This window comes from Pimephales promelas, chromosome 17 (assembly GCF_988280905.1).
Source record: "Pimephales promelas chromosome 17, fPimPro1.hap1.1, whole genome shotgun sequence".
In the NCBI taxonomy this organism is placed as follows: domain Eukaryota; kingdom Metazoa; phylum Chordata; class Actinopteri; order Cypriniformes; family Leuciscidae; genus Pimephales; species Pimephales promelas.
This window is the reverse complement of record NC_142785.1, coordinates 21857315-21877375: the sequence shown is the minus strand read 5'-3', so window position 1 is coordinate 21877375 and position 20061 is coordinate 21857315. Positions and strand designations below refer to the sequence as shown.

Sequence of the window (20061 nt, the reverse complement as noted above, 5' to 3'; positions counted from 1 at the left end):
TTTATCCTTTTGATCTTTCCTTCAGAAAAATCACAAAAATCTAACCTTTCATTGAAGTGGCAGAAATCACCTGTGAAATGATTTTCTCCATTGCCAAACACATTGGCCACAATCAATTCTAATGTGCAGAAAAATATTGTTGAGCTTCACAAATTAGAAAGTAATTGTAAGAAAATAGCCAAAGCATTGAACATTCCCATTTCCCCCATCTGGACAATAAATAAAAAGTTCCGATCAACGGGAAATGTCACAAATCTGCATGGAAGAGGACATGTGTCTATATTGTCTTAAAGGCATAGTGCACCCTAAAATGAAAATTCTGTCATTAATTACTCGCCCTCATGTTGTTTCAAAACCATAAGACCGTTCATCTTTGGAACAAAAATGAAGACTTTTTTTCATGAAATCTGAGAGCTTTCTGTCCCTCCATTGACTGCCACGCAACTGAGACTTTGACACTTGACCAAAAGTCCATAACAAGATTGTAAAACCTAATCCATATGAATTGAGCTGTTTAGTCCAAAAACAGACTCAATCACTTTATATGATGAACAGATTCATTGAATTTAGGCTTTTATTTAAATATAAAAAAATCATCAACGCACACATCAGTTGTGGTAAACTGAAGCTCAAGAATGTTCATTTGATGTGTGAGAATCAATGAGGTTGATTTATTTATTTATTTTTTTATTTTTTTAATGAAAAGTCAAAATCATTTAAAATGCAGATTTATTTTTATTGGCTTCTTGTTCATATTTACCAAGGATGCCAATGATTCTGACCAGGATTGTACAGTATGTATACTACATGTCAGTATCACTAGGGGGAGACAGATTTTCATATTAATAGCTTAACTGCAATTTTGATATTTTCTTTCAACCTCTCTGAAAAATCTGATGATAATCATGAATGGTATTAACGCATTAAAAAATAATCCCTATTCCCCTATCCCCAATAATCCCTTGTCTGTATTTAAGTTTTTGTATACACTGAAACTGAAATAAAGTACATCAGCTTTCACTTCCAAGAAAATAAACTAAAATATTCCCCTTATATTTAAGTGATGTACACTAATGTTCAAAAGTTTAGGGTTGGATTTATTTTTTTTTTTTAATTCATATTTTCTTGCCGTGGCTGCTTACCTTTGATCAAAAATACAGTAAAACAATTCCGTTTCTAATTATTATTCGTTTTGAATACAGATGTGCTGCCTAATATTTCTGTGGGAATCTGGGAACCATGACACATTCTCTGATACAGGATGCTTTGATCCAAAAGAACAATATTTATAACTCTCTTCATTTTTTAAAAGAATTGTTAGGGAGATTTCAGCAGAAGAATAATTCAAACTGTATTTCGTTCTCTGGGCTGCTTTCTTTCTTTCATACACTCAAACTTAATAATAATAATAATAATAATAAAAAACGAAACAAATAATCCATGTGATTTGCTCCTAAGTCTTAATAGCTTTGTGTGAGGAACAAACTAAAATGAAAGAAGATTCCCTGAAAATATTTCACTTTTTGAAACAAGAGCAGTTTAGACATTTTATTTTTCACAAAAGAAAATAGTCATACAGGTTTTAAGAGCAATGAAGGTGTAGTAGATGATTACCATTTTCATTTCTGGGTGAACTATTCCGTTAAGAAATGAGTATGGAGGTAACGGTACTACTGTTTTTTTTTAAGCACACACTGCACAATCTTAGTCCATCCACTTGAAATTCATAAAGTTGTTATTGCTAGTGCTTTATATATCTTTTATTGAACATGAGTACATCACAGTAACAAACTGACACCATTACAAACGGATACCATTAGACTGGAGAGCTTCCATTTGTCTCAATGTTTTAATACAAAAAAAAATATACCTCACCTTACCTTACTAAAAGTTACCTGCTGTTCCTAAATCCTTCTCTTCTGGCACCATCATCATCATTTCTTGATTTTGCATCTTTATCTTTAATGGCTATCTTTAATAGCATCTTTAATGGCTAATCTTTAATAGCATCTTTAATGGCTAATCTTTGGCAACCAATCCTGACCACTCTGTCTAGATTCTATTTTGTGATAATGTCAAGGGGTTTTCAAACATTTTGGAGCCAGAAACCCCTTACAGGGGGGGAAAAAAATCAAGGACCCCTCTCATATTTATAGCAGTGATTGAGCACAAAGTTAATGTGTGAGACAAATGGTTTCCACCCATTGTCCTATGCAGGAATTTCTCAATAGCCTACTGAGGTCCCAAAAGAGATCTTGCTAAAACAATATGTTTAATAGGTGTGTGTGTGTGTTGTTAAATTGAGCTTATATCCACTGTAATTAGCTAAAACACATACAGTATATCTGTGTTAAATATGAATCCATAATGTTAATCTCATGGGCACAGGATGCTTCTCTTGACCTGTAGCTATTTCCTTTACCAAAGCTGAGCTTTAAATGATACTTTGCAAACTAATTGTTTCAGTCGTTTGTTTAAAACTTCTATCTAAAACAGCTGTTTAGTTTAGGTATTTAGGCCTACATCTTATTTCGCAATTTATGCCGCAACCTACTCTGAATTCATCTCCGACACAAACATTTTGACATTGACGAGCTGTTGTTGTTAGTCTGTTGAAGCAGCTCAGACGAGAAGGTCAGATATCATCGCGATGTACAATATCCTTGCTGCAACAAATTAAGTTAATACTTGGCAATTATTTCACAACTTTCATTATATACTTCAGGGACCTCAATTGTGGGTGCGGTCCTGTTCCTATGCACTTTTATTTTGATAATAATAATCAAGCTTCTAATATCAAATCCAGCAGTGCTAGAACTGACATACTGTGCACGCACACGAGACTACTTGGAATTTTTTTCTTCGCATTGAAAACAAAGGACTACTCTTAATTATGGTCATATAGATAAGACAAGAGTACATCATTCAAAACGGTAAAGTGTCCATTTTTTATTTGTGTATAGACTACATTATAAATGACTAGAAAAAATGGGTCAAACACAGTATTTGTATGGTGTTCCTAATAATAGGAGTCCACGTTTTCCTCGTCTGTTGTGTTAGACGTTGGTCAGAGATTTGAAGAAGAGGTCAGGTCATGTCACATCTTGAATATGTGTCAGTTTTAGTCATGGTCAAGATCGGTTTGTCTTGTTTGCAAAGCTTCTCTTACAAGACGTTGTGAGATGCATAAAGCTAAGGAGGATCTCACAATGAGGAAGCGGGATCCTCAGGAAGAGCTCTGCTTTGATTATAACACTGTGGTGGTTATATAATATTAAGTGCTTCTACCATGAGAATGGGAGTATGACTTAAAATATCATAAAATGAGAATCTGTAGAGTAGATAAAGTTCATTCTGCAAGAATGCCTGCAAAGCATCTTTCTACATTTTTATGCTGAAAAATGTAACATACAATGTGCACATTTATAATAGTCCCTCTAAAAAAAAGACTGATTTTATTTTTGATGTAGATGTAATTGGAATTATAGGTTTTGTCATTGAAGAATATTTCAAACTTACCTCAAACCTAGATTAAGTCTATTGTCCTTCAGCAAGGCACTGCTGGGATTTTAAATAAATGCTAAGCAATGCAATGTCAATCCATTCTACCAATTCTCATTTTATGGAGAAGAGTGTGCTCCGTTCTATGGTGTGGAAAAAAAAAACTAGTCCTGTGATGATGGATTTACCGCCAGGTTGTTTGAATTAAAAATAGACATTACCATAACAGTGAATACTAAAGGCACATTTCATATTTGTGAAAATTTCACTTTGCAGAGGTACCCAGCTGCTCCTTCAGGGTGTTTTGTCAATGTCTGTGAACACATGTATGCTATTCATGTTGTTTAGTATGAAGCGAGTCAGCGCATTTATGTCACACAAAAAAAAGAGTGAAAGAGGAAATGGACAGTCCCAATGTCGCAGTCTGCATTGCTTTCCTTTTCTGCACATTGAAGTCCTGACACCTGGACAGGCCCTGTCCTCCTGAGGGAACATAAAAATAAGTTTGCCAAGCTTAGTTTTGGACATCTAATGTTCTGCACATAGTGCCAAAGCCAAAATGGAAAAGTAAAAACAAACTCTAAAGAACAAAAAGACCAGAAAGAGCAGGAAGGATCGATTCGAAGGACGTAACGGACAATATTTTACCACAAGGCAGTGGCCCAAACCCATATCCTGACCAGACGATATTTTACCACAAGGTAGTGGCCCAAACCCATATCCTGACCACAATTATAGTATTACCAGTAACTCTTTTATGTTGGAGGAGGTAAAAACGCATACGATTAGCATTAGCCTCTTGATTCTCTTGTTTAAAAATGCGACTTTAATTTCTCACAGAATTTACTGGAAGTCAATGCTTTAGAATGAAGTGATTATATTATATTATGTAAATGCAATATAATCACACTTATGGCGAAGGTGCATAACAGGTACTTGGGACCAGGCTTTTCCTGTCAAAGGCCTTTCAAAACTTTGCTTAAATGATTTCATAACCAATTAGCGTTGTTTATCACACCCGCAGTGGCCTCTCTGGCCATTTAAACAGAATCTCATGAGTATCTCCTGATGAAAGAGTCTTTTATAGAGATCATTGGAGAGCAGTGGTGTCTTGCTATTTGCACCACAGAGAACCCTTGAGACTAGTTAGTTACTCTGTTTTTTCTTCATCATTTATTTACATTTGCAAATCATGTGGAAAGAGGCTAGCTGTCATACTGAAGTCTGTGATTAATGTCTCATTTTTATGAGCCTTAATCCTGTGGTCTCATTTACAAGACCTCTGTGGACCACATAATACTTTGGGTCTGGATATTAGACCTCAGTTTAGGCTGTGGGTCTCAAACTTGGAGGATTTGGTTTTGGCTATGGTGTAAAGCAGTCTTGGATTAACTGTTTGGAATTTGCGTGTTCAGTTATAAGGATTACTTCACAGGCTTCTTATTTTGTTATTTGGCTGTTGGTCTCAGCACTCTTGCAAATACTTCTAAATATTTAAATTTACAATATTTTATAAACCATATTATACACTGCCGAGCCGGAAAAAAAAATGGTGTTTGGATTCTCATAGGCAAATGCTTAATGTTGCAGTGACTATGTTTGGACTATGGACAATAGTCACTATGTTTGTTGCAGTGACTATGTAGCCATGTAGGAAGCCACATCATGGCCATATTACAGGATGACAATGTCAAGATTCAAAAGGCTCAAAATGGTTTGGTGGGAGCATGAAGACTAATTTTCACACATAAATTGGCACTTCTTAGTCCAGACCTTAAATTCATTGAATGTCTTTGGGATGTGCTGGACGAGACTTGACAGAGTGCTTGATTTATGCATTGCCAATACAAGATCTTGATCAAATATTGATGCACCCCTTGATGGAAATAAAATCACAACATTTATTTCCATCAACAGGTGCATCATTTCCAGCATGAGTCAAGCATTCTGTAAAATCTACTTCAGCACATCCCAAAGACTTTCAATGAATTTAAGGTCTGGACTCAGAGGTGATTTTTGTTAATGCAATGTAATTTCAATTGGTGTGTTATGAAGTTGTGTGAGTGGAATTAACAGGGCTGCTCACCATCTCAGATTCGTGGTCCCTTCCTGGTCCTCTTTGCTTTGCAGCGGGTGAAAGCAGTGCTCTCTCTTATTTGCTTTCCTTTCTGGTTTCCAGGAGAAGCACAAACTGCATCAGGGCGATTGGGGCTAGTGTCCATCCATCTGCACAAGAAAATCCAAGCATTTAAAGCAAACCTATAGCACTCAAAGTTATTCAAATCTTATTAAATATTAGAAAGACAAACATTTTTCCCCTTTAGAATAACATGCGTTAATGAATTGTTCACAATATTACCAAAAGGATGTATTTAGAAAGCGATTTCATGTTGACTTTCAATGAAGCCATGAAGTAAAAAATGGAAGGCATAGTTTATTTTTAACCTTAAATAGTTTTTTTTAAAGTGATGTTCTGGGTTTTTCTCTTACTTTTTGAGATTTGCTAATTGGCAGGTGCAGCTCCAGGGGTTGTTAAACAGAGTGAGGTTCTGGAGAGTGCTAAACTCAAGGCTGTTCGGCAGCGATTTCAGCTTGTTGTTCTCAAGATGCAGAGACTTGAGAGCAGTCACTCCCTCAAAGGCAGCATTGGAGAACTTGATGGGTAGAAAGGACAGATAGACAGTATATACAGATGATAACATGTTACAACTCACTGCTTTGCTTCCGCATTTAAAATATCCTAGCAATTAGCATTCAAAGTCACTCTTAATATCTGAAGGAGACTTGTGGATGCTAGACTGAGGGCTCTTTTTCCACATGAAAGGCCCCTCTCATGCCGTCCTCTGTGCCAGAGCTTATGTAAACCTGTCCACACTCTCCTTCCAGCCCTCCATCAAACTTCATAAGCGTATGCAAGGCTGCTAAAAACTTCACCAAGGTGTTAGACGTACTGGTCCGCTTGGTGTCTGCTTTATAGGAAAACGACGGTCGAGAAGCTGAGACAGTGTACACACAGTGTCTGTGGGTGTGTTATGCAAGCTTAGAAAAGATGCACTTATTGAAAGGACGTTTTGGAAATTTCCACTCAGAAGGCAAGAGATGTGGAGAGTTTGGTAATTTGAGGTGATAGAGGATGGATCATTTCCATCATGGAAGGGTTGTTTTCACTTTTTCTGTCTGTCCACTCCTCCCATCGACCTGCTCTTTTGCCAGAAATGCCTGCAAAGGGCTCACTTGTCCATTCAGGTGAGGCAACAGCAGCCTAAAAATACTTCTCTTCATGGGCCATGGAAAACCCTGTTATTATTTACCTGTCTGCTAACCCTTGCTGACCTGTTTACATGGTTCCCCAAGTGAGAGGAAAAAACATGGCTCTCAAAATAAAATTCAGCAAATAGACTCTAAAATTATCCACATGTGAAGGAAGAGTGGTTATTTTTCCCCAACTGCATGGGGCTATACTTGTTGATATGCCTTTGCCCAAGTCTCTGTGTGTTTTATATATCTATATATATAATATATATATATAACAATTATTTGAAAATATTTTGGTCAATAATGTGATAGTTGGCACTGGTATCAGTCCATGTGGAGATTCTGTGGAAGTCAGATCAAAGACAAGGAAAAGATAAATGTATCTCTTAAACACTTTCATTGTCCGTTTAGTGATCCACAGTGGAAAATCCTGCTGGAATAGCACATGTGCATCCTGACATAAAGCACATGTGACCTTATTTAAGGCTTGAAGGGAATGGACAGAATATCAGGAGTATCTTATTAAAATAAAACAGGTGAAAGTCTCCAGCACAGGTCTGTTTTAGCCAAATACCACTGTGTTTCAGTCTACAGTTTTGATTCATTCCAATTGGGTTGCAGTACATTTGCGTGGCCAGCTCTGATGGGATGTAAAGTTTGTTTGCCAATGCTAAGTTTCCCGAAAACCCAAGACAAACATGCATTTATTTAGCCACGATTTTAGAGGCAGGCATTTATGAGGAAAATATTTTGGTTCATAGTCAGCATCTTATTTTTTTTCTTAAGTGTTTAATCTTCAAAATAACTGCTATGTCAGACTTACCTTCTCCAGGCTCATGTCATTTAGATGTAGCTTCTCCATGTAGCGGCCGAAGCTCCGGAATGCGTGGTCCGGGATGAGGCTGAGAGGGTTTTTGGACAAGTTGAGTTCCTCCACGACACGCAGTTTGCTCATAGCCAGAAGAGGGTATGTGGACAGCTGGTTACGGTCCAAGGTTAGAATGGCCAGGTTCTCCACTTCATCAAGAGAACCTGGCTGTATGGAGCTCAACTCGTTTCTGCTCAAATAAAGCCATCGGAGATCATTAGCACCCGTGAAAGTACCAGGCTGCAGGTCTCGAAGCTTGTTGTTGTCTAGCTGAAGGGTAAATAAGTTGACCATGGGAGAAAAGATGCCCTTCGGAAGGATTGTGATGTGGTTACCGTCCAAATAGAGATAGGTCAGTTCGGTTAGGTCCTCAAAAGCACCTGGTTTGATGGTGCTGATCTCATTATTAGACAAGTAAAGGTAGATGAGCTTCTTTACCCCTTTGAAAGCCTGGCTGGAGATCTCGCGGATCTGACAGTGCTGCAGATGCAGAGAAATTAGCCCCTTCATCTCGCTGAAACCCCCAGTTGGGAGACTTCCTAAGTTGTTCCTTTGCAGATTTAGGAGACGAGTGGCCTCGGATATGCGGGGGATCTTCTTCAGTCCGACGTTGTCACAGATAACGTGTTGCAGGTCCCCATGGCAGTGGCACTGGCTTGGGCACTGAGTTGGTGCGGCAAACACAAAAGGGACACAAACCTGTAGACACACTAGCACCAGTAAGAAGCTGAAACTGTACATGATGATGGAGTGTTGATCAGTCCACTGCTTTAGGCTATTAGGTGTTCTTTCTGCTTTACTCAGAGAGACGTTGGCAGCAGGAACATATACAGACTGCAAAAGTGGTCCACACAACCTCAGAGTAAAGAGAGAGAGAGAGTGTGAGAGTGGAGAGAGAGGGCTACATGTGAGCTAGAGAGCGAGAGAGAGATAGAGGGGTGTGTGTGTGAGTCAGAGAAAAGGAGTTGAACTCATAACAATCACAATAATCACTTAACTTACATAGCCATTGCAAACTTAACGGGGTCATATGATGTTATTTTGAGAGTTCATTATTTTGTTTGAGTGTAATAGAATAAGTTAACATGCTTTAATGTTAAAAAAAAACATTCTTTTTCACATATTGCACATTAATGCAGTACCCCTATTCCCAGTCATTGGTTTTATCGTATCAGTTTGAACCTGATTGGAGCTAACTTTGCAAGCACGACTTGTGTACACCCTTACTTAACAAAAATATATGGGAAAATACTGTATATATATATATATATATATATATATATATATATATATATATATGCAATTATTACATATTTCAATATACTGCAATATATACATTGGCCATGTTTGGCTATATATTGATACAAAAATTTAATTGGATTACAATATTATAATATTCATAAAGTTTTATCCTTTATTGTCTACATGTATTGCACATACATGTTCCCATATAAATGCGAATTTATTGTACACACGTATATGCACACATTCACAAAATGAGTTACAATCAGTGGTTACAACAGGTTTCTAGTTCCCAGCATGCTTTGCTTCTGACTGTTAAAGTAGAGTAAATGTTCAAATGAACTGTTACTTTGTTCGATATTAATAGGGGGAGATCGGTACACTCTAAAAAATGCTGGGTTGTTTTAACCCAATTTTGGGTCAAATATGGACAAACCCGAAATGTTGGGTTAAAAATGTAATGTAAAAATTTAACCCAACGGCTGGGTTAGTCCATATTTGACCCAAAGTTGGGTTAAAACAACCCAGCATTTTTTACAGTGTATGTGTTTTAAGTTGTATTATTTTGAATTTAAAAGGGTTGCTGATATGTGTGAGTTTTCGGGGTTACCATTGTGAAGAGTAGAGCCTGTGTTTCGGTTGACAATTGGCTGAAAAATAAGACTATTTAAAAAGCAATGGCTGTGCTTTTTAGCACAGCGATAGTCTCTTTTCTAAATATTTTAGTACTGTACTATTGTTGTTAAGTTTAATCTGAAAACATTAAATGTATATAATGTTAATAATTATAAAAAATATAAGAAATGATACATTATATATTTTGAAATGTGTGTGTATGTACGGCATGAGTAAAATTTAATTTATACACGTTGTACCATATCTGATCACATATATATCATATTGTATGTAATTTCATATTCAGTAATACACTTAATAACATATAGATGTATAAGTAAATATATTGTCTCATTTTTCAATATATGAAACCGGCAATTACTTATGTATTTTTTAGGGGTGTAGCAATATATCGTGACACAATATATTGCAATACAAAAATACAATACGTATCGTGGATAGTGACAATACGTATCGTGGTTGGTCCCCCCAAAATAAAAAATTACTGTGTGAGAAATTAAAAAAAAAATGATAGTATTATAGTTTAAAAAAAAAGTATTAAACTACTATATATAATGTATAATAATGCAATGGGGGAATATTTGTGGGTCCTGATAATGCCAAATGTCTGATGTTACAAGTAAAAAGTGACATTATTTTAAATATATCTAGTCAGTGAAAGAGTGGAAGCATATTCATCTAAAATAATTCTGTATTTTCAGCTTTCTCAATTTCAGTATTTTCTGTATATTTTTTTATCAATGTTTTTATTCTGGTGTCACCATTGTCCTTGGGTTACAAGCACCAAGTCCAAGCCTATTCATTTAAACCCACAATGTAATATCAAATTTAGCATTTTAATCAACAGAAGATTTTTTTTAGTTAACCTTTTACCATATGTTTTAGAGTATTGCAATAATATTGTATCGTGAGTCCAGTATCGTATTATGTATCGAATCGTGACATGAGGGTATCGTTACATTCCGAGTATTTTTCAATGTACAGGTGAAACTCGAAAAATTAGAAAATTGTGGAAAAAGTTAATTTATTTCAGTAATTCAACTTAAAAGGTGAAACTAATATTATATTATAAACTAATATTATATTACTGATATTATGTATACTCATTACATGCAAAGTGAGATATTTCAAGCCTTTATTTGTTATAATTTTAATGATTGGCTTCAGCTATGAAAACCCCAAAGTCATAATTAGAATATTGCGAAAAGGTTTTCATAACTGTAAGCCATAATCATCAAAATTATAACAAAGACTTTAAGTAACAAAGTCTCATTACTTTGCATGTAATGAGTCTATATAATATATTAGTTTCACCTTTTAAGTTGAATTGCTGAAATAAATTAACTTTTGCATGATATTCAAATTTTTCGAGTTTCACCCGTATTGTAATATACTTGCATAATATATTATTCTGTATATTTTAGAATATACCATTAAATCATTTAATATATTGATAATACATTTATTAAAAGAAATATATTTTCTTTGCGTAAGAGCAGATGGCATGTCCTCCGTAAAATGAGCTTTACACAAGTGAACTTTTGGGTTGTACTCCCTAGGAACATTGTTATAAACAATTTTCGGAAGGCCAAACAAAGAGATTTTGCTTTCGCAACAAAACCCCTTGACATGGCGGCAACACTAATTCAATTATGCCTCGACTTCTTTTCTTGAGCTTTTTAGGCAGGTCTGGATCAGTGTTTTGATATAGAATAAATCCAGTTTAGTGGAAGTTAAACTCATGTTCTGTGTTATGGGTTGTAGAAAAAATGTGGATATATTTCCATATATGTTTAAATTTTTTTTTACCTTAACAAAACATGAAATGTTTTAAGTGCATGTTCGGTGTAAGAAAGTTCAGACGTCCAACATTTTATTTTTGTTCCTAGTCTCTCATTTCATTGGGTAACTAATTCGTGTGCAGCCAGATCTCGTGAGGTTAAGGTGAGACTGTGTGTCGTGCCAGACAGTTCCATTGTTTTTGGTCAGAAGAAGGGGAAAAAGGAGCCACTCCCATATGGCGAGTGTTTTATAACATATAATCACCACCAGATGTTTGGCTGGTATCACATCACAACAATGAAAATGGTGGTTTTTCTTTTGTCTGCATAGGAGCGTTTCATTTGGAGAGGCACATTCCTCTACATAAATGTCTCTTTTGATTTCAACTATGTACAGGATTCAGTATAAAAAGGATAGAAATTGAATATCACTGTTTAATCACCTATTTTTTCCCCACATTCAACAAAACATTTTATCTTTGTTCCTCTTTCTTTGGGTCAAAGACCTAAAATAGACCTCAGATCTGTTCATGAGCGCCATTTCTCACGTTAGGTGGAATCTAGTGTTTGCTTAACAAATTTAACATTTTATCGGCAAAGTGTAAGTCTTGGTCCTTTCAAGTCCACATTCACACCCTGCATTGTGCAAATTCTGTCCAGCACATATCGAGTATTTGGCTAGTAGTAACATTGGCCTGTTATTGATATCTATGTATAACAATAATAATTATATCAAGTGAGAAAAGGTGTAATAATGTTTGATACTAAAATATTTTAAATGGCCATTTAAGTTAAAGAGCCCCTATCATGGATTTTTGAAAATAACTGTTCATATGGTGTAGAATATAGCTCTAAGGGAATGAAAACATCCTGCAAAGATTTATATCTGAAAGTGCACAGTATATAAAGTTATTGTCTTTCAAAAGAGAGTCTCTAGACTCTGAGTCTATGAAATGAATTGTTTTTGAAACGAGTCATTAGCTGGTTCGTAGTGAAGTAGATACATATTGGTCGTGCCCAGTTACTGCGCGCGCAGACGGAAGTGTAAACTTGAAGTCTACACATTCAAATACTTAATCATAGCATCATGTCGAGAAGACGCTGTGTTCTACAATGCAAAGATAGTTCAGCCACTTTGTTTTCATTTTCCAGGGACGAGCATGTGAAGAATCAGTGGTTAGAGTTCATATTTGCAACAATACCACAACAGTATAGCCCGATTGTGTTCTCATCATTGTAATAAATCGTTCAAAAACATAAATTCAAAAGTGGATTCGCAAGCGGTTGTTCCTGAAGGAGGGCTCAATAACTTACTTACCCAGTGTAAGTGCATCAGGTTCCTCCTATGAATCACAACCTGTAACCATTATTAATAATTGTTGCTGTTATGGGTTTTGAACGGTTTTGTTGCGTCGGGGCGCAATAAGTGTGTGTGTGTGTAAGTTATGCTCAGCGCAGCTTCTAGGTCTCCAATGTCAATTTTTTTAAATATGTGAAATGTTTGTCGCTGTTATTGGAGTTGTCATAAGGAATAGAGCGTCTTGTAGTACTGCAGTGCTTTATCAATATGTTTATGCGTTATGCTAACAAAAAAAACGGACTGGGTCTGTCATCTGACCAATCACAGTCGATTAGCGTCACGCAAAGGAGTGGTTTGGAAAAATGAGTCGTTGTACGAATCATTTGGGTGTCGGTGAGCAAATCAGTTAAAAAGAAATGCATATTATAAGACAAATAAAGTGTTTTTTATCCTTGCATGCATGTTAAACTGTTTTTGGGAACTCCTAAAACAAAAATAGGAACATTTCAAATGCTATGATAGGGCTCTTTAATGCATGCATTTTTCCCCTTTACTCTCTTAAAATCACTAAAATGTTCCAAACAACATTTTGGCAAGTCTGGCATGTCACACAGTCTCACCTCAACAGCTGGCAGCTCATGTAATTCAGCTTGGTAAACACAAGTTGACATCCTGTGCTGTGATGAGGTTATGTCTTTGCATGACATCATTGAGGAATTGTTTCCAGGGCACATTATCTAAATGTTTTAGCCCAAAGCGATACTGTATGGTGAGGAAAGCTTGGGTACAAAACAACAGCTGGAGTGCCAGTTCTCAGGTGCGCACCACATACCTCACCTGCGTCCCAGGCCTGGTGGATTCAGCTGATTCAGCTGTCTGCTTGCCTTTAGGCTAGTGTTTGGAAAAATGTTAACAAAAGGCCTTTACTACATACACTGGGCAAAAAGAGTGATGTAAGCACACGGACTGAAATTTTAGTGAGTTTAATGGCATCATGACGTAGTTCCATAAACCATAACATACACACTCCCATATCTGAGCTTCAAAATGGTTAACACTTTACTTGAAGGGGTGTGGATAAGACTAACATGACACCTTCATAATCATGACATGACATATGTTATGAATATGAAGGAAGTTTTTATGCATGTTTGTGACAACTGTCATTAAGTGTCATTCGATTTTTAATGCAAATTTGACAAAACCTTGACAAAAACCAATACATCATTACCTGTCAGTGTCTTTGTCATGACAACATGACATTACTAAGACAACACAACCTGTCATAAACATGACATCGCAGATTAATTATCAAACTTAAGAAACCACCTAGCTTTATTGGTTAACATTACATTAAACTGTCAGGTGGTTGGTTTTGACATTGGCTGTCATGAAGCCATTATAACTTTTTAATGACAAATTCAATGTGTACCACTGTAGTTGAGGTCACGAAAAATATTCATGACACAGTAATAATGGCTTTATGACAGCCAATGTCAAAGCCAACCACATCACAGTTTAACTTAATTTTTTGTTATATTTGTTATATTTTTTGTTATATAGTCATAAAGTTGTCATGACAGACACTGACAGGTTATGTTATGGTTTACTGTATGTCTAGATGTCATAACAAAGACATATTAAACAATGTCATATTAGCATTAAAAATGCCATCATTGAGTGAAATAAAAAAAATTAAGATAGATGTGTCATCCTTGTGTTTTGGAACAGATTGGGTATGGCACAACTGAAAACAGCCCTGTGACATTCTGTGGCTTTCCAATTGACAGCATGGAGCGAAAGACAGACACTGTTGGATGTATATGCCCCCATACCGAGGTTCATTTCCACACACTACTAGATAAAGATGTTCCGCATGCATTTTTATTGTCTGTTTTAGCACATACTTGAATGATGGTTTCTCCATTAGGCAAAAATAGTGAACCCTACTACAGGACAGACCGTGCCTCTGGGCGCTCAGGGCGAGCTGATGATCAGGGGATACTGCGTGATGCTGGAATACTGGAAAGATGATGAAAAGACCAACGAGTGCATCACAAAAGATCGCTGGTACAAGACTGGGTAAATGCGAGTAAATTTGTATATATATATATATTCTTTCTTTCACTCTTTCTAGATATGAACATTGTTAAGAATTCATTACACGACTCAGTGACTGTTCTGTCATTTTTAAAGTGACATTGCCACTTTGGACAAGTTCGGCTACTGCAAAATAGAAGGACGCATCAAGGACATGATCATCCGAGGAGGAGAGAACATCTACCCTGCGGAAATCGAACAGTTTCTGCATACACATCCTAAAGTTCAGGAAGCACAGGTCAACAATGTTAAAGAAGCCCTATTATGCCCTTTTACAAAGTCTTGGTTTTGTTTTTGATGTCTACTAGAATAGATTTTCATGCATGTGTTTTAACATTCATTTAATATTGTTGCGGCACCTCTTTTCCCAGACTGTCAGTAATTCTCTAAGGCCCCGTCCACACTACTACGTTTTTGTTTAAAAACGGAGACCTTTTGCTACCTTTGCACCTCCCGTCCAGACTAAAACGGAAAAAACAAAGACCTAAAACGGAGAAGTTTAGAAACGCTGCAGCTCCGTTTTGCGTTTTTAAACCAGTTTTGTGATTGGTCAACCTCTTTGAGTGTGTTTCGCAAATGTCACGCCCATAGATATCTATATAAAGGCTAGATATCTCGTCCGCACTGCTGGCCAATGGAGGTCGACGTCAGCACCTGGCGGCCATCTTGTCACAGGCAGCTCGCTCACTGGTAACATTGTTTTATTGGTGCATGTACTTTTTAAATCACCGTAACTTGCTCAATTTTCTACCGATTTTCAAACGGTCTGGTTTGTTATAAACGGCAGAGATGTAGTTATGATACTGCATACTTATGAATAATAAGTGCATAAATAAATAATCATCCAGAATCATAGCCACGTTAATAACGTTTGTAAGAAACCAAACCGTTCGTAAATCCGTCAAGATTTCAATGAGATAAGAGTATTTCTTACATCAGATACCACAGAGCCCGCCAGAAAGCCTGTCTGTGACAAGATGGCTGCCGGTGATGACGATAAATACTCCGCCGTGAGACATCTAGCCTTTATATAGATATCTATGGTCATGCCCCTTACCTAACTCATCTAGGTCTCAGTCCTTTTTTTTTTTCAAAAGCCTTGAGTGGGAATTATTTAAATGAGGAATATTGTAGTGTGTACGTTCCCGGAAGAAACCTTAAGATTACAATTTGTGCTTGGTAACTTTGCAGACCTTTATATGCTCAAATGGCAACATTACAAACTAAAGAAAGCATTTTAACCAGTGACACTGATGTATCACTTCTTATCTTGATGTAAGCACTTCTTATCAACTGTTTCTTTAACAGAAAAGAAAGTAAGATGGTTTAAGCTAGAAAAGAATGAACTCTCTGTTGTCCATACAGGTGGTTGGAGTGAAGGATGAGAGAATGGGAGAGGAAGTTTGTGCTTGTATTAGACTCAAGCCTGGTCAGGAATGCACTGCAGAAGAGCTCAAGGCCTACTGCAAAGAACAGGTCTGAATATCTGTCATGCTTTATGCGTTATCCAGCACATACACAACTATTTGCCATTAAAATATTACTGTTGTTTTTGCAGATTGCCCATTACAAGGTGCCACGCTATGTAACATTTGTTCAGGGATATCCTTTGACTGTCACAGGCAAGGTAAGTGATATGAAAAGTATGAAAGTCACGGCACACCACCACTGTTATTAACAATAAACAACACAGATGATTAATTTAGTCTAGAGAAAGTCATTCCAGTGAGCATTTAAATAACGAATCTCACCCTTTTCTATGTCTCTGTGGGTGCATCATGTTAAAAATGAAGAAAATGTAGAATTTTTTTTTTTCTTGAGCCAATTCACATTTGTCTCTAGACTAGACCGAAGATATTCAAGCAATTTCCCTGTCTGCCTGAAAGCCACTGATGTGGTTTCAGACATTTAAGGGCTACTATGACACCTTTGCTTTTAAAGGCCTGTGGTTTGCTGTCGACAGATTGAATTGAACCCTTTAATATCACTACAACTGTTTCTTTTCTTCATCTCTGTCAGATCCAGAAGCAAAAACTGCGTGAGCAGACAGAAAAACAGCTTGGACTCTGATTGCAAAAGCACCTGTGGTATTTTTTTAAAACAGTTACAAGCAGGGCATAAGGGTATTGTTACTCAAAAATATTATGATTTCATTGTTTTAAAAGCCATATTTATAATTAAACATGTTATTAAATTTGTTTAATAACATGTTATTAATCAAACATGTTATTAAACATTTTATAAACATATACACATATTGTATATGTTTTATACATACATGATGCTACTCGATTACGTTACCCTATTTCTAAAAATATATGTGGCATTTATACATGTTAAGGATCATGTGCCTTTCCTTAATTTTCTTTATTTTGGTATGAATTGTTTTTAGAACCAAATAATACTTAATCGTTGGATCCAAATATATCAGTATCAAAATGATGTTACACTAGGCCAGTTTTAGGTAGATGTAGATTTTATAAATGTATACCTAAATTACACTATTAATAAAAGAAGTGACAAGAAGACAAAGTGTTCGTTTATTTCCGTCGTTCGTTGGTTTCCGTGCACATCTGCTCACTGTTCAATCTGAAGTTCATATGTTTTAAATTTTATATTACTGAAATATCCAAAAATAGGGTAGGCAAAAACGCAGTCTTTTTGTTGGCAGTAAAGTAGTTTCCCTCATTGTAATCACAGGTGTGCCCTCTCGGTGTTCATTTAGGCCTTGGTGCTTTCCTGCTTGGCTCGTGATGTGAACGTTTTGATGCTAGTGTTGAGACCGTATGGATTGGAAAGATGTCCTCTCATAGCATTCTAATGGGTCTGCTGGAAAGTAATGGCTACTCTGGTTTGGACAAACGCATAGTTTCGTGAGGATCATTTAGGGTGAGACTTAAAAACTAAAGACCTGGACAAAACCCCAGACATTCTTTTCAGATTTCCTGACTGAATCCGTCATTCACTGCATGCTTCTCATGGTCATTATCGGGTGCATTCACTTGACTGTGTAATATATTTCATAAAATTAACAAAGATTTATGGAATCATTTCTTCCACTAAAAGGAACACCTCATTTGGATTCTAGCATGAGTGAAAATCTTAAAAAGGAGCTGAAAATATGTTAAGCGTCTCCCCCATGTGTCCTTTAGTAGAACAGCATTTCAAGCATTGCTGCTTTTCCTATGTTTTTGATTTTGAATCCAATTTCTGTATACACAACAGCTGAGGTCAGTTTTTTTTTAAAAGGAATGAATACTTTTATTCAGCAAGGAAGCATTAAATTGATCAAAAGTGATAGTAAAGACATTTAAAATGTTCAATTTCTGAAAAACGTTGTTCCTTTGAATTTTGTTTTCCAGTTTTACACACTTTACCAGTTGTACCATATCACCCACATTGTGAAGTATCCATCCATTCTCGAAAATGTCTATTTGTAGAGTTGAGCGAATATGGGTTGAACTCTTTACTGCCCTAGTACTTCAGAAATCCCTTAAAAATGATACATGTGAATTAAACATGGCACAATGGCCTTTAGCATCAGTATGCTAATGGAAGGGATTCATCAATATGCTGATTGAGGACTGTTGGGACACTCCAGGCACAGGATGGTCCTGAGACGGAGTCACTTACACCATGTCACATCATTCTAACATGTATCTATCAAGTTCTGTCACATCTGACAGCTAATCAACTAAACTGAAAGGTGGTCAACTTAGAGCTATTAGAGTATCCTAATGTACAATCTAGGTACTACTACTAGGTAAAAGTTTATATTATTTAAACGTCAGCCACGGTACAGCAGATAAAAATGATCTGTTTGGTTTAAAGTGAACATTACTATTAAAAAGTTTACATTTTAAATCGACTTAAATTTGAAAGAAAGAAGCCAACATACACCAACATTGTCCTGTTGAAGTATCAATTTGATTCACAAGTTAGGTCAAAAGTAATCTAAAAGTAAGGAGATTATATAACCGTAAATGTGTAATGCAATGCATTACATTACTAACTATAATTTTAAGTAGAAAAAAATATATAAATATCAACCCAGGCATGATTTGAGAAAATAAGGTTTAATGTTTCAAAATAATCTTAAATGACAAACATTTGCAATTGTCCAGGAACAATTACATGCAAAATCAAAAGTCAGTCCTTTGGAAGTGGAATCCCCACCACTGATTGGTTTTGTCCCTGCATTCCCTCTCGGGCTCTGTCCACTTGTTCCTGTGTGCAGTAGTCCTGCAGGAAGACAGAAGCCAGGTTCCCGAGACGGGGGTTCTCTGTGAGGGAGAAGCGCAGCATGCACTGCACCACTGCGCTGTCTGTGGTCTCAGCGCGCGAGACAGCTGTGGTGAGATTCATTAAAGTAGTGATGGCAGAGAGAACGGTCTCATCTCTATTACTCGACAGGCATGATATCACTAATGGGACTCCACCACTTTGCAGGATCTGATCGCGGGACTCGCGCTCCATGCTGAGGTTGCATAAACCACCTGTATGATTTCAAACATTGTTGATTCATGAGAACAGATTGTAACAGCCAATAGATACAACGTTAAAGCTATACCAACCAATTCCAAACTCCACAAAGTTGTCATTCTCTTCTGTCAGCATGTCCAGGAAGAGGTCAGTGACCTGGAGCATTCGCAGAGATTCCATGTTGGATGGATCATAGGCAAAGTTGGCCAGGTTTGCCAGCACTTGCTCTTTAGACTCTGCCAAGTGAAAAGACAAATGATGCAGTTTTCAGAAAACCTAATTCTTTTATTAGAAAGACAACTGTAAACAATTACTACATGTACTGATTATAGTTTCTCAGTGAAAGCTTACAGATTGCACAAACTGAATCAAGGTCATGTATATGTAGTCACTGCATCTGCAAGCATTGACATACCCTCATTGTCAGTGTCCTGAAACTCCGTGACCAGCCCCTGCAGGAACTCAAACCTGTCAGACACAGAAAATCGATTCTTTCTTTCCATTAGAGATATGGACTGTGGGAAACATGGGTTTAACACCTGCAGAAAGACAGACAGATAGGGATCAGTTTTATTATTACCATGTGCACCTGTAGACAGACAGACAGACAGACAGACAGACAGACAGACAGACAGACAGACAGACAGACAGATAGATAGATAGATAGAAAAATATGAGACGGATGCAGACGTGACTTACTCTTGCAGAATAATGCTGAGGAAAGTTCTATAATTGTATCCTATAATTCAAATTTCACGTCCAAATAAACGGTCTATCTTTATACATACAAATTAATTTAATCCAGAGAATCTGTGATAAATGAGTTTCCCATCACTGAAGCTGCTGTGCTCAACACGACTGGTCCGTCAGTAAATACTTCCCCGCATTAACCGTCT

The 20061-nt window shown here is 36.7% G+C and overlaps 3 protein-coding genes across 5 annotated transcripts in view; 1 reads left to right on the top strand and 2 right to left on the bottom strand.

Annotated features, from left to right (window-relative positions):
* Window positions 1-17215, top strand: part of acsf2 (acyl-CoA synthetase family member 2) — a 29970-nt gene extending 12755 nt beyond the window's left edge. For all 3 annotated transcript variants that reach the window (XM_089122153.1, XM_039664823.2, XM_039664822.2), the window contains 6 exons: window positions 14315-14422; window positions 14514-14665; window positions 14780-14921; window positions 16049-16159; window positions 16242-16310; window positions 16703-17215. In XM_089122153.1, coding sequence (XP_088978279.1) covers window positions 14315-14422; window positions 14514-14665; window positions 14780-14921; window positions 16049-16159; window positions 16242-16310; window positions 16703-16753 — 633 coding nt within the window. In that variant the 3' untranslated portion in view covers window positions 16754-17215. The remainder of the gene's footprint in view (window positions 1-14314; window positions 14423-14513; window positions 14666-14779; window positions 14922-16048; window positions 16160-16241; window positions 16311-16702) is intronic.
* Window positions 2947-8486, bottom strand: chad (chondroadherin). Its single transcript, XM_039664824.2, has 4 exons — window positions 7580-8486; window positions 5992-6155; window positions 5588-5727; window positions 2947-3984 (listed from the first exon to the last, which is right to left on the bottom strand). Exons 1-3 carry the CDS (start codon window positions 8363-8365, stop codon window positions 5592-5594), a joined length of 1086 nt encoding a protein of 361 aa, XP_039520758.2. The 5' UTR covers window positions 8366-8486; the 3' UTR covers window positions 2947-3984; window positions 5588-5591.
* Window positions 17216-18740: 1525 nt separating the features above from the next.
* On the bottom strand, window positions 18741-20041 carry armc7 (armadillo repeat containing 7). The gene is made up of 4 exons (XM_039664825.2): window positions 19865-20041; window positions 19581-19704; window positions 19258-19401; window positions 18741-19179 (listed from the first exon to the last, which is right to left on the bottom strand). Exons 2-4 carry the CDS (start codon window positions 19666-19668, stop codon window positions 18833-18835), a joined length of 579 nt encoding a protein of 192 aa, XP_039520759.2. The 5' UTR covers window positions 19669-19704; window positions 19865-20041; the 3' UTR covers window positions 18741-18832.
* Window positions 20042-20061: the final 20 nt, after the last annotated feature.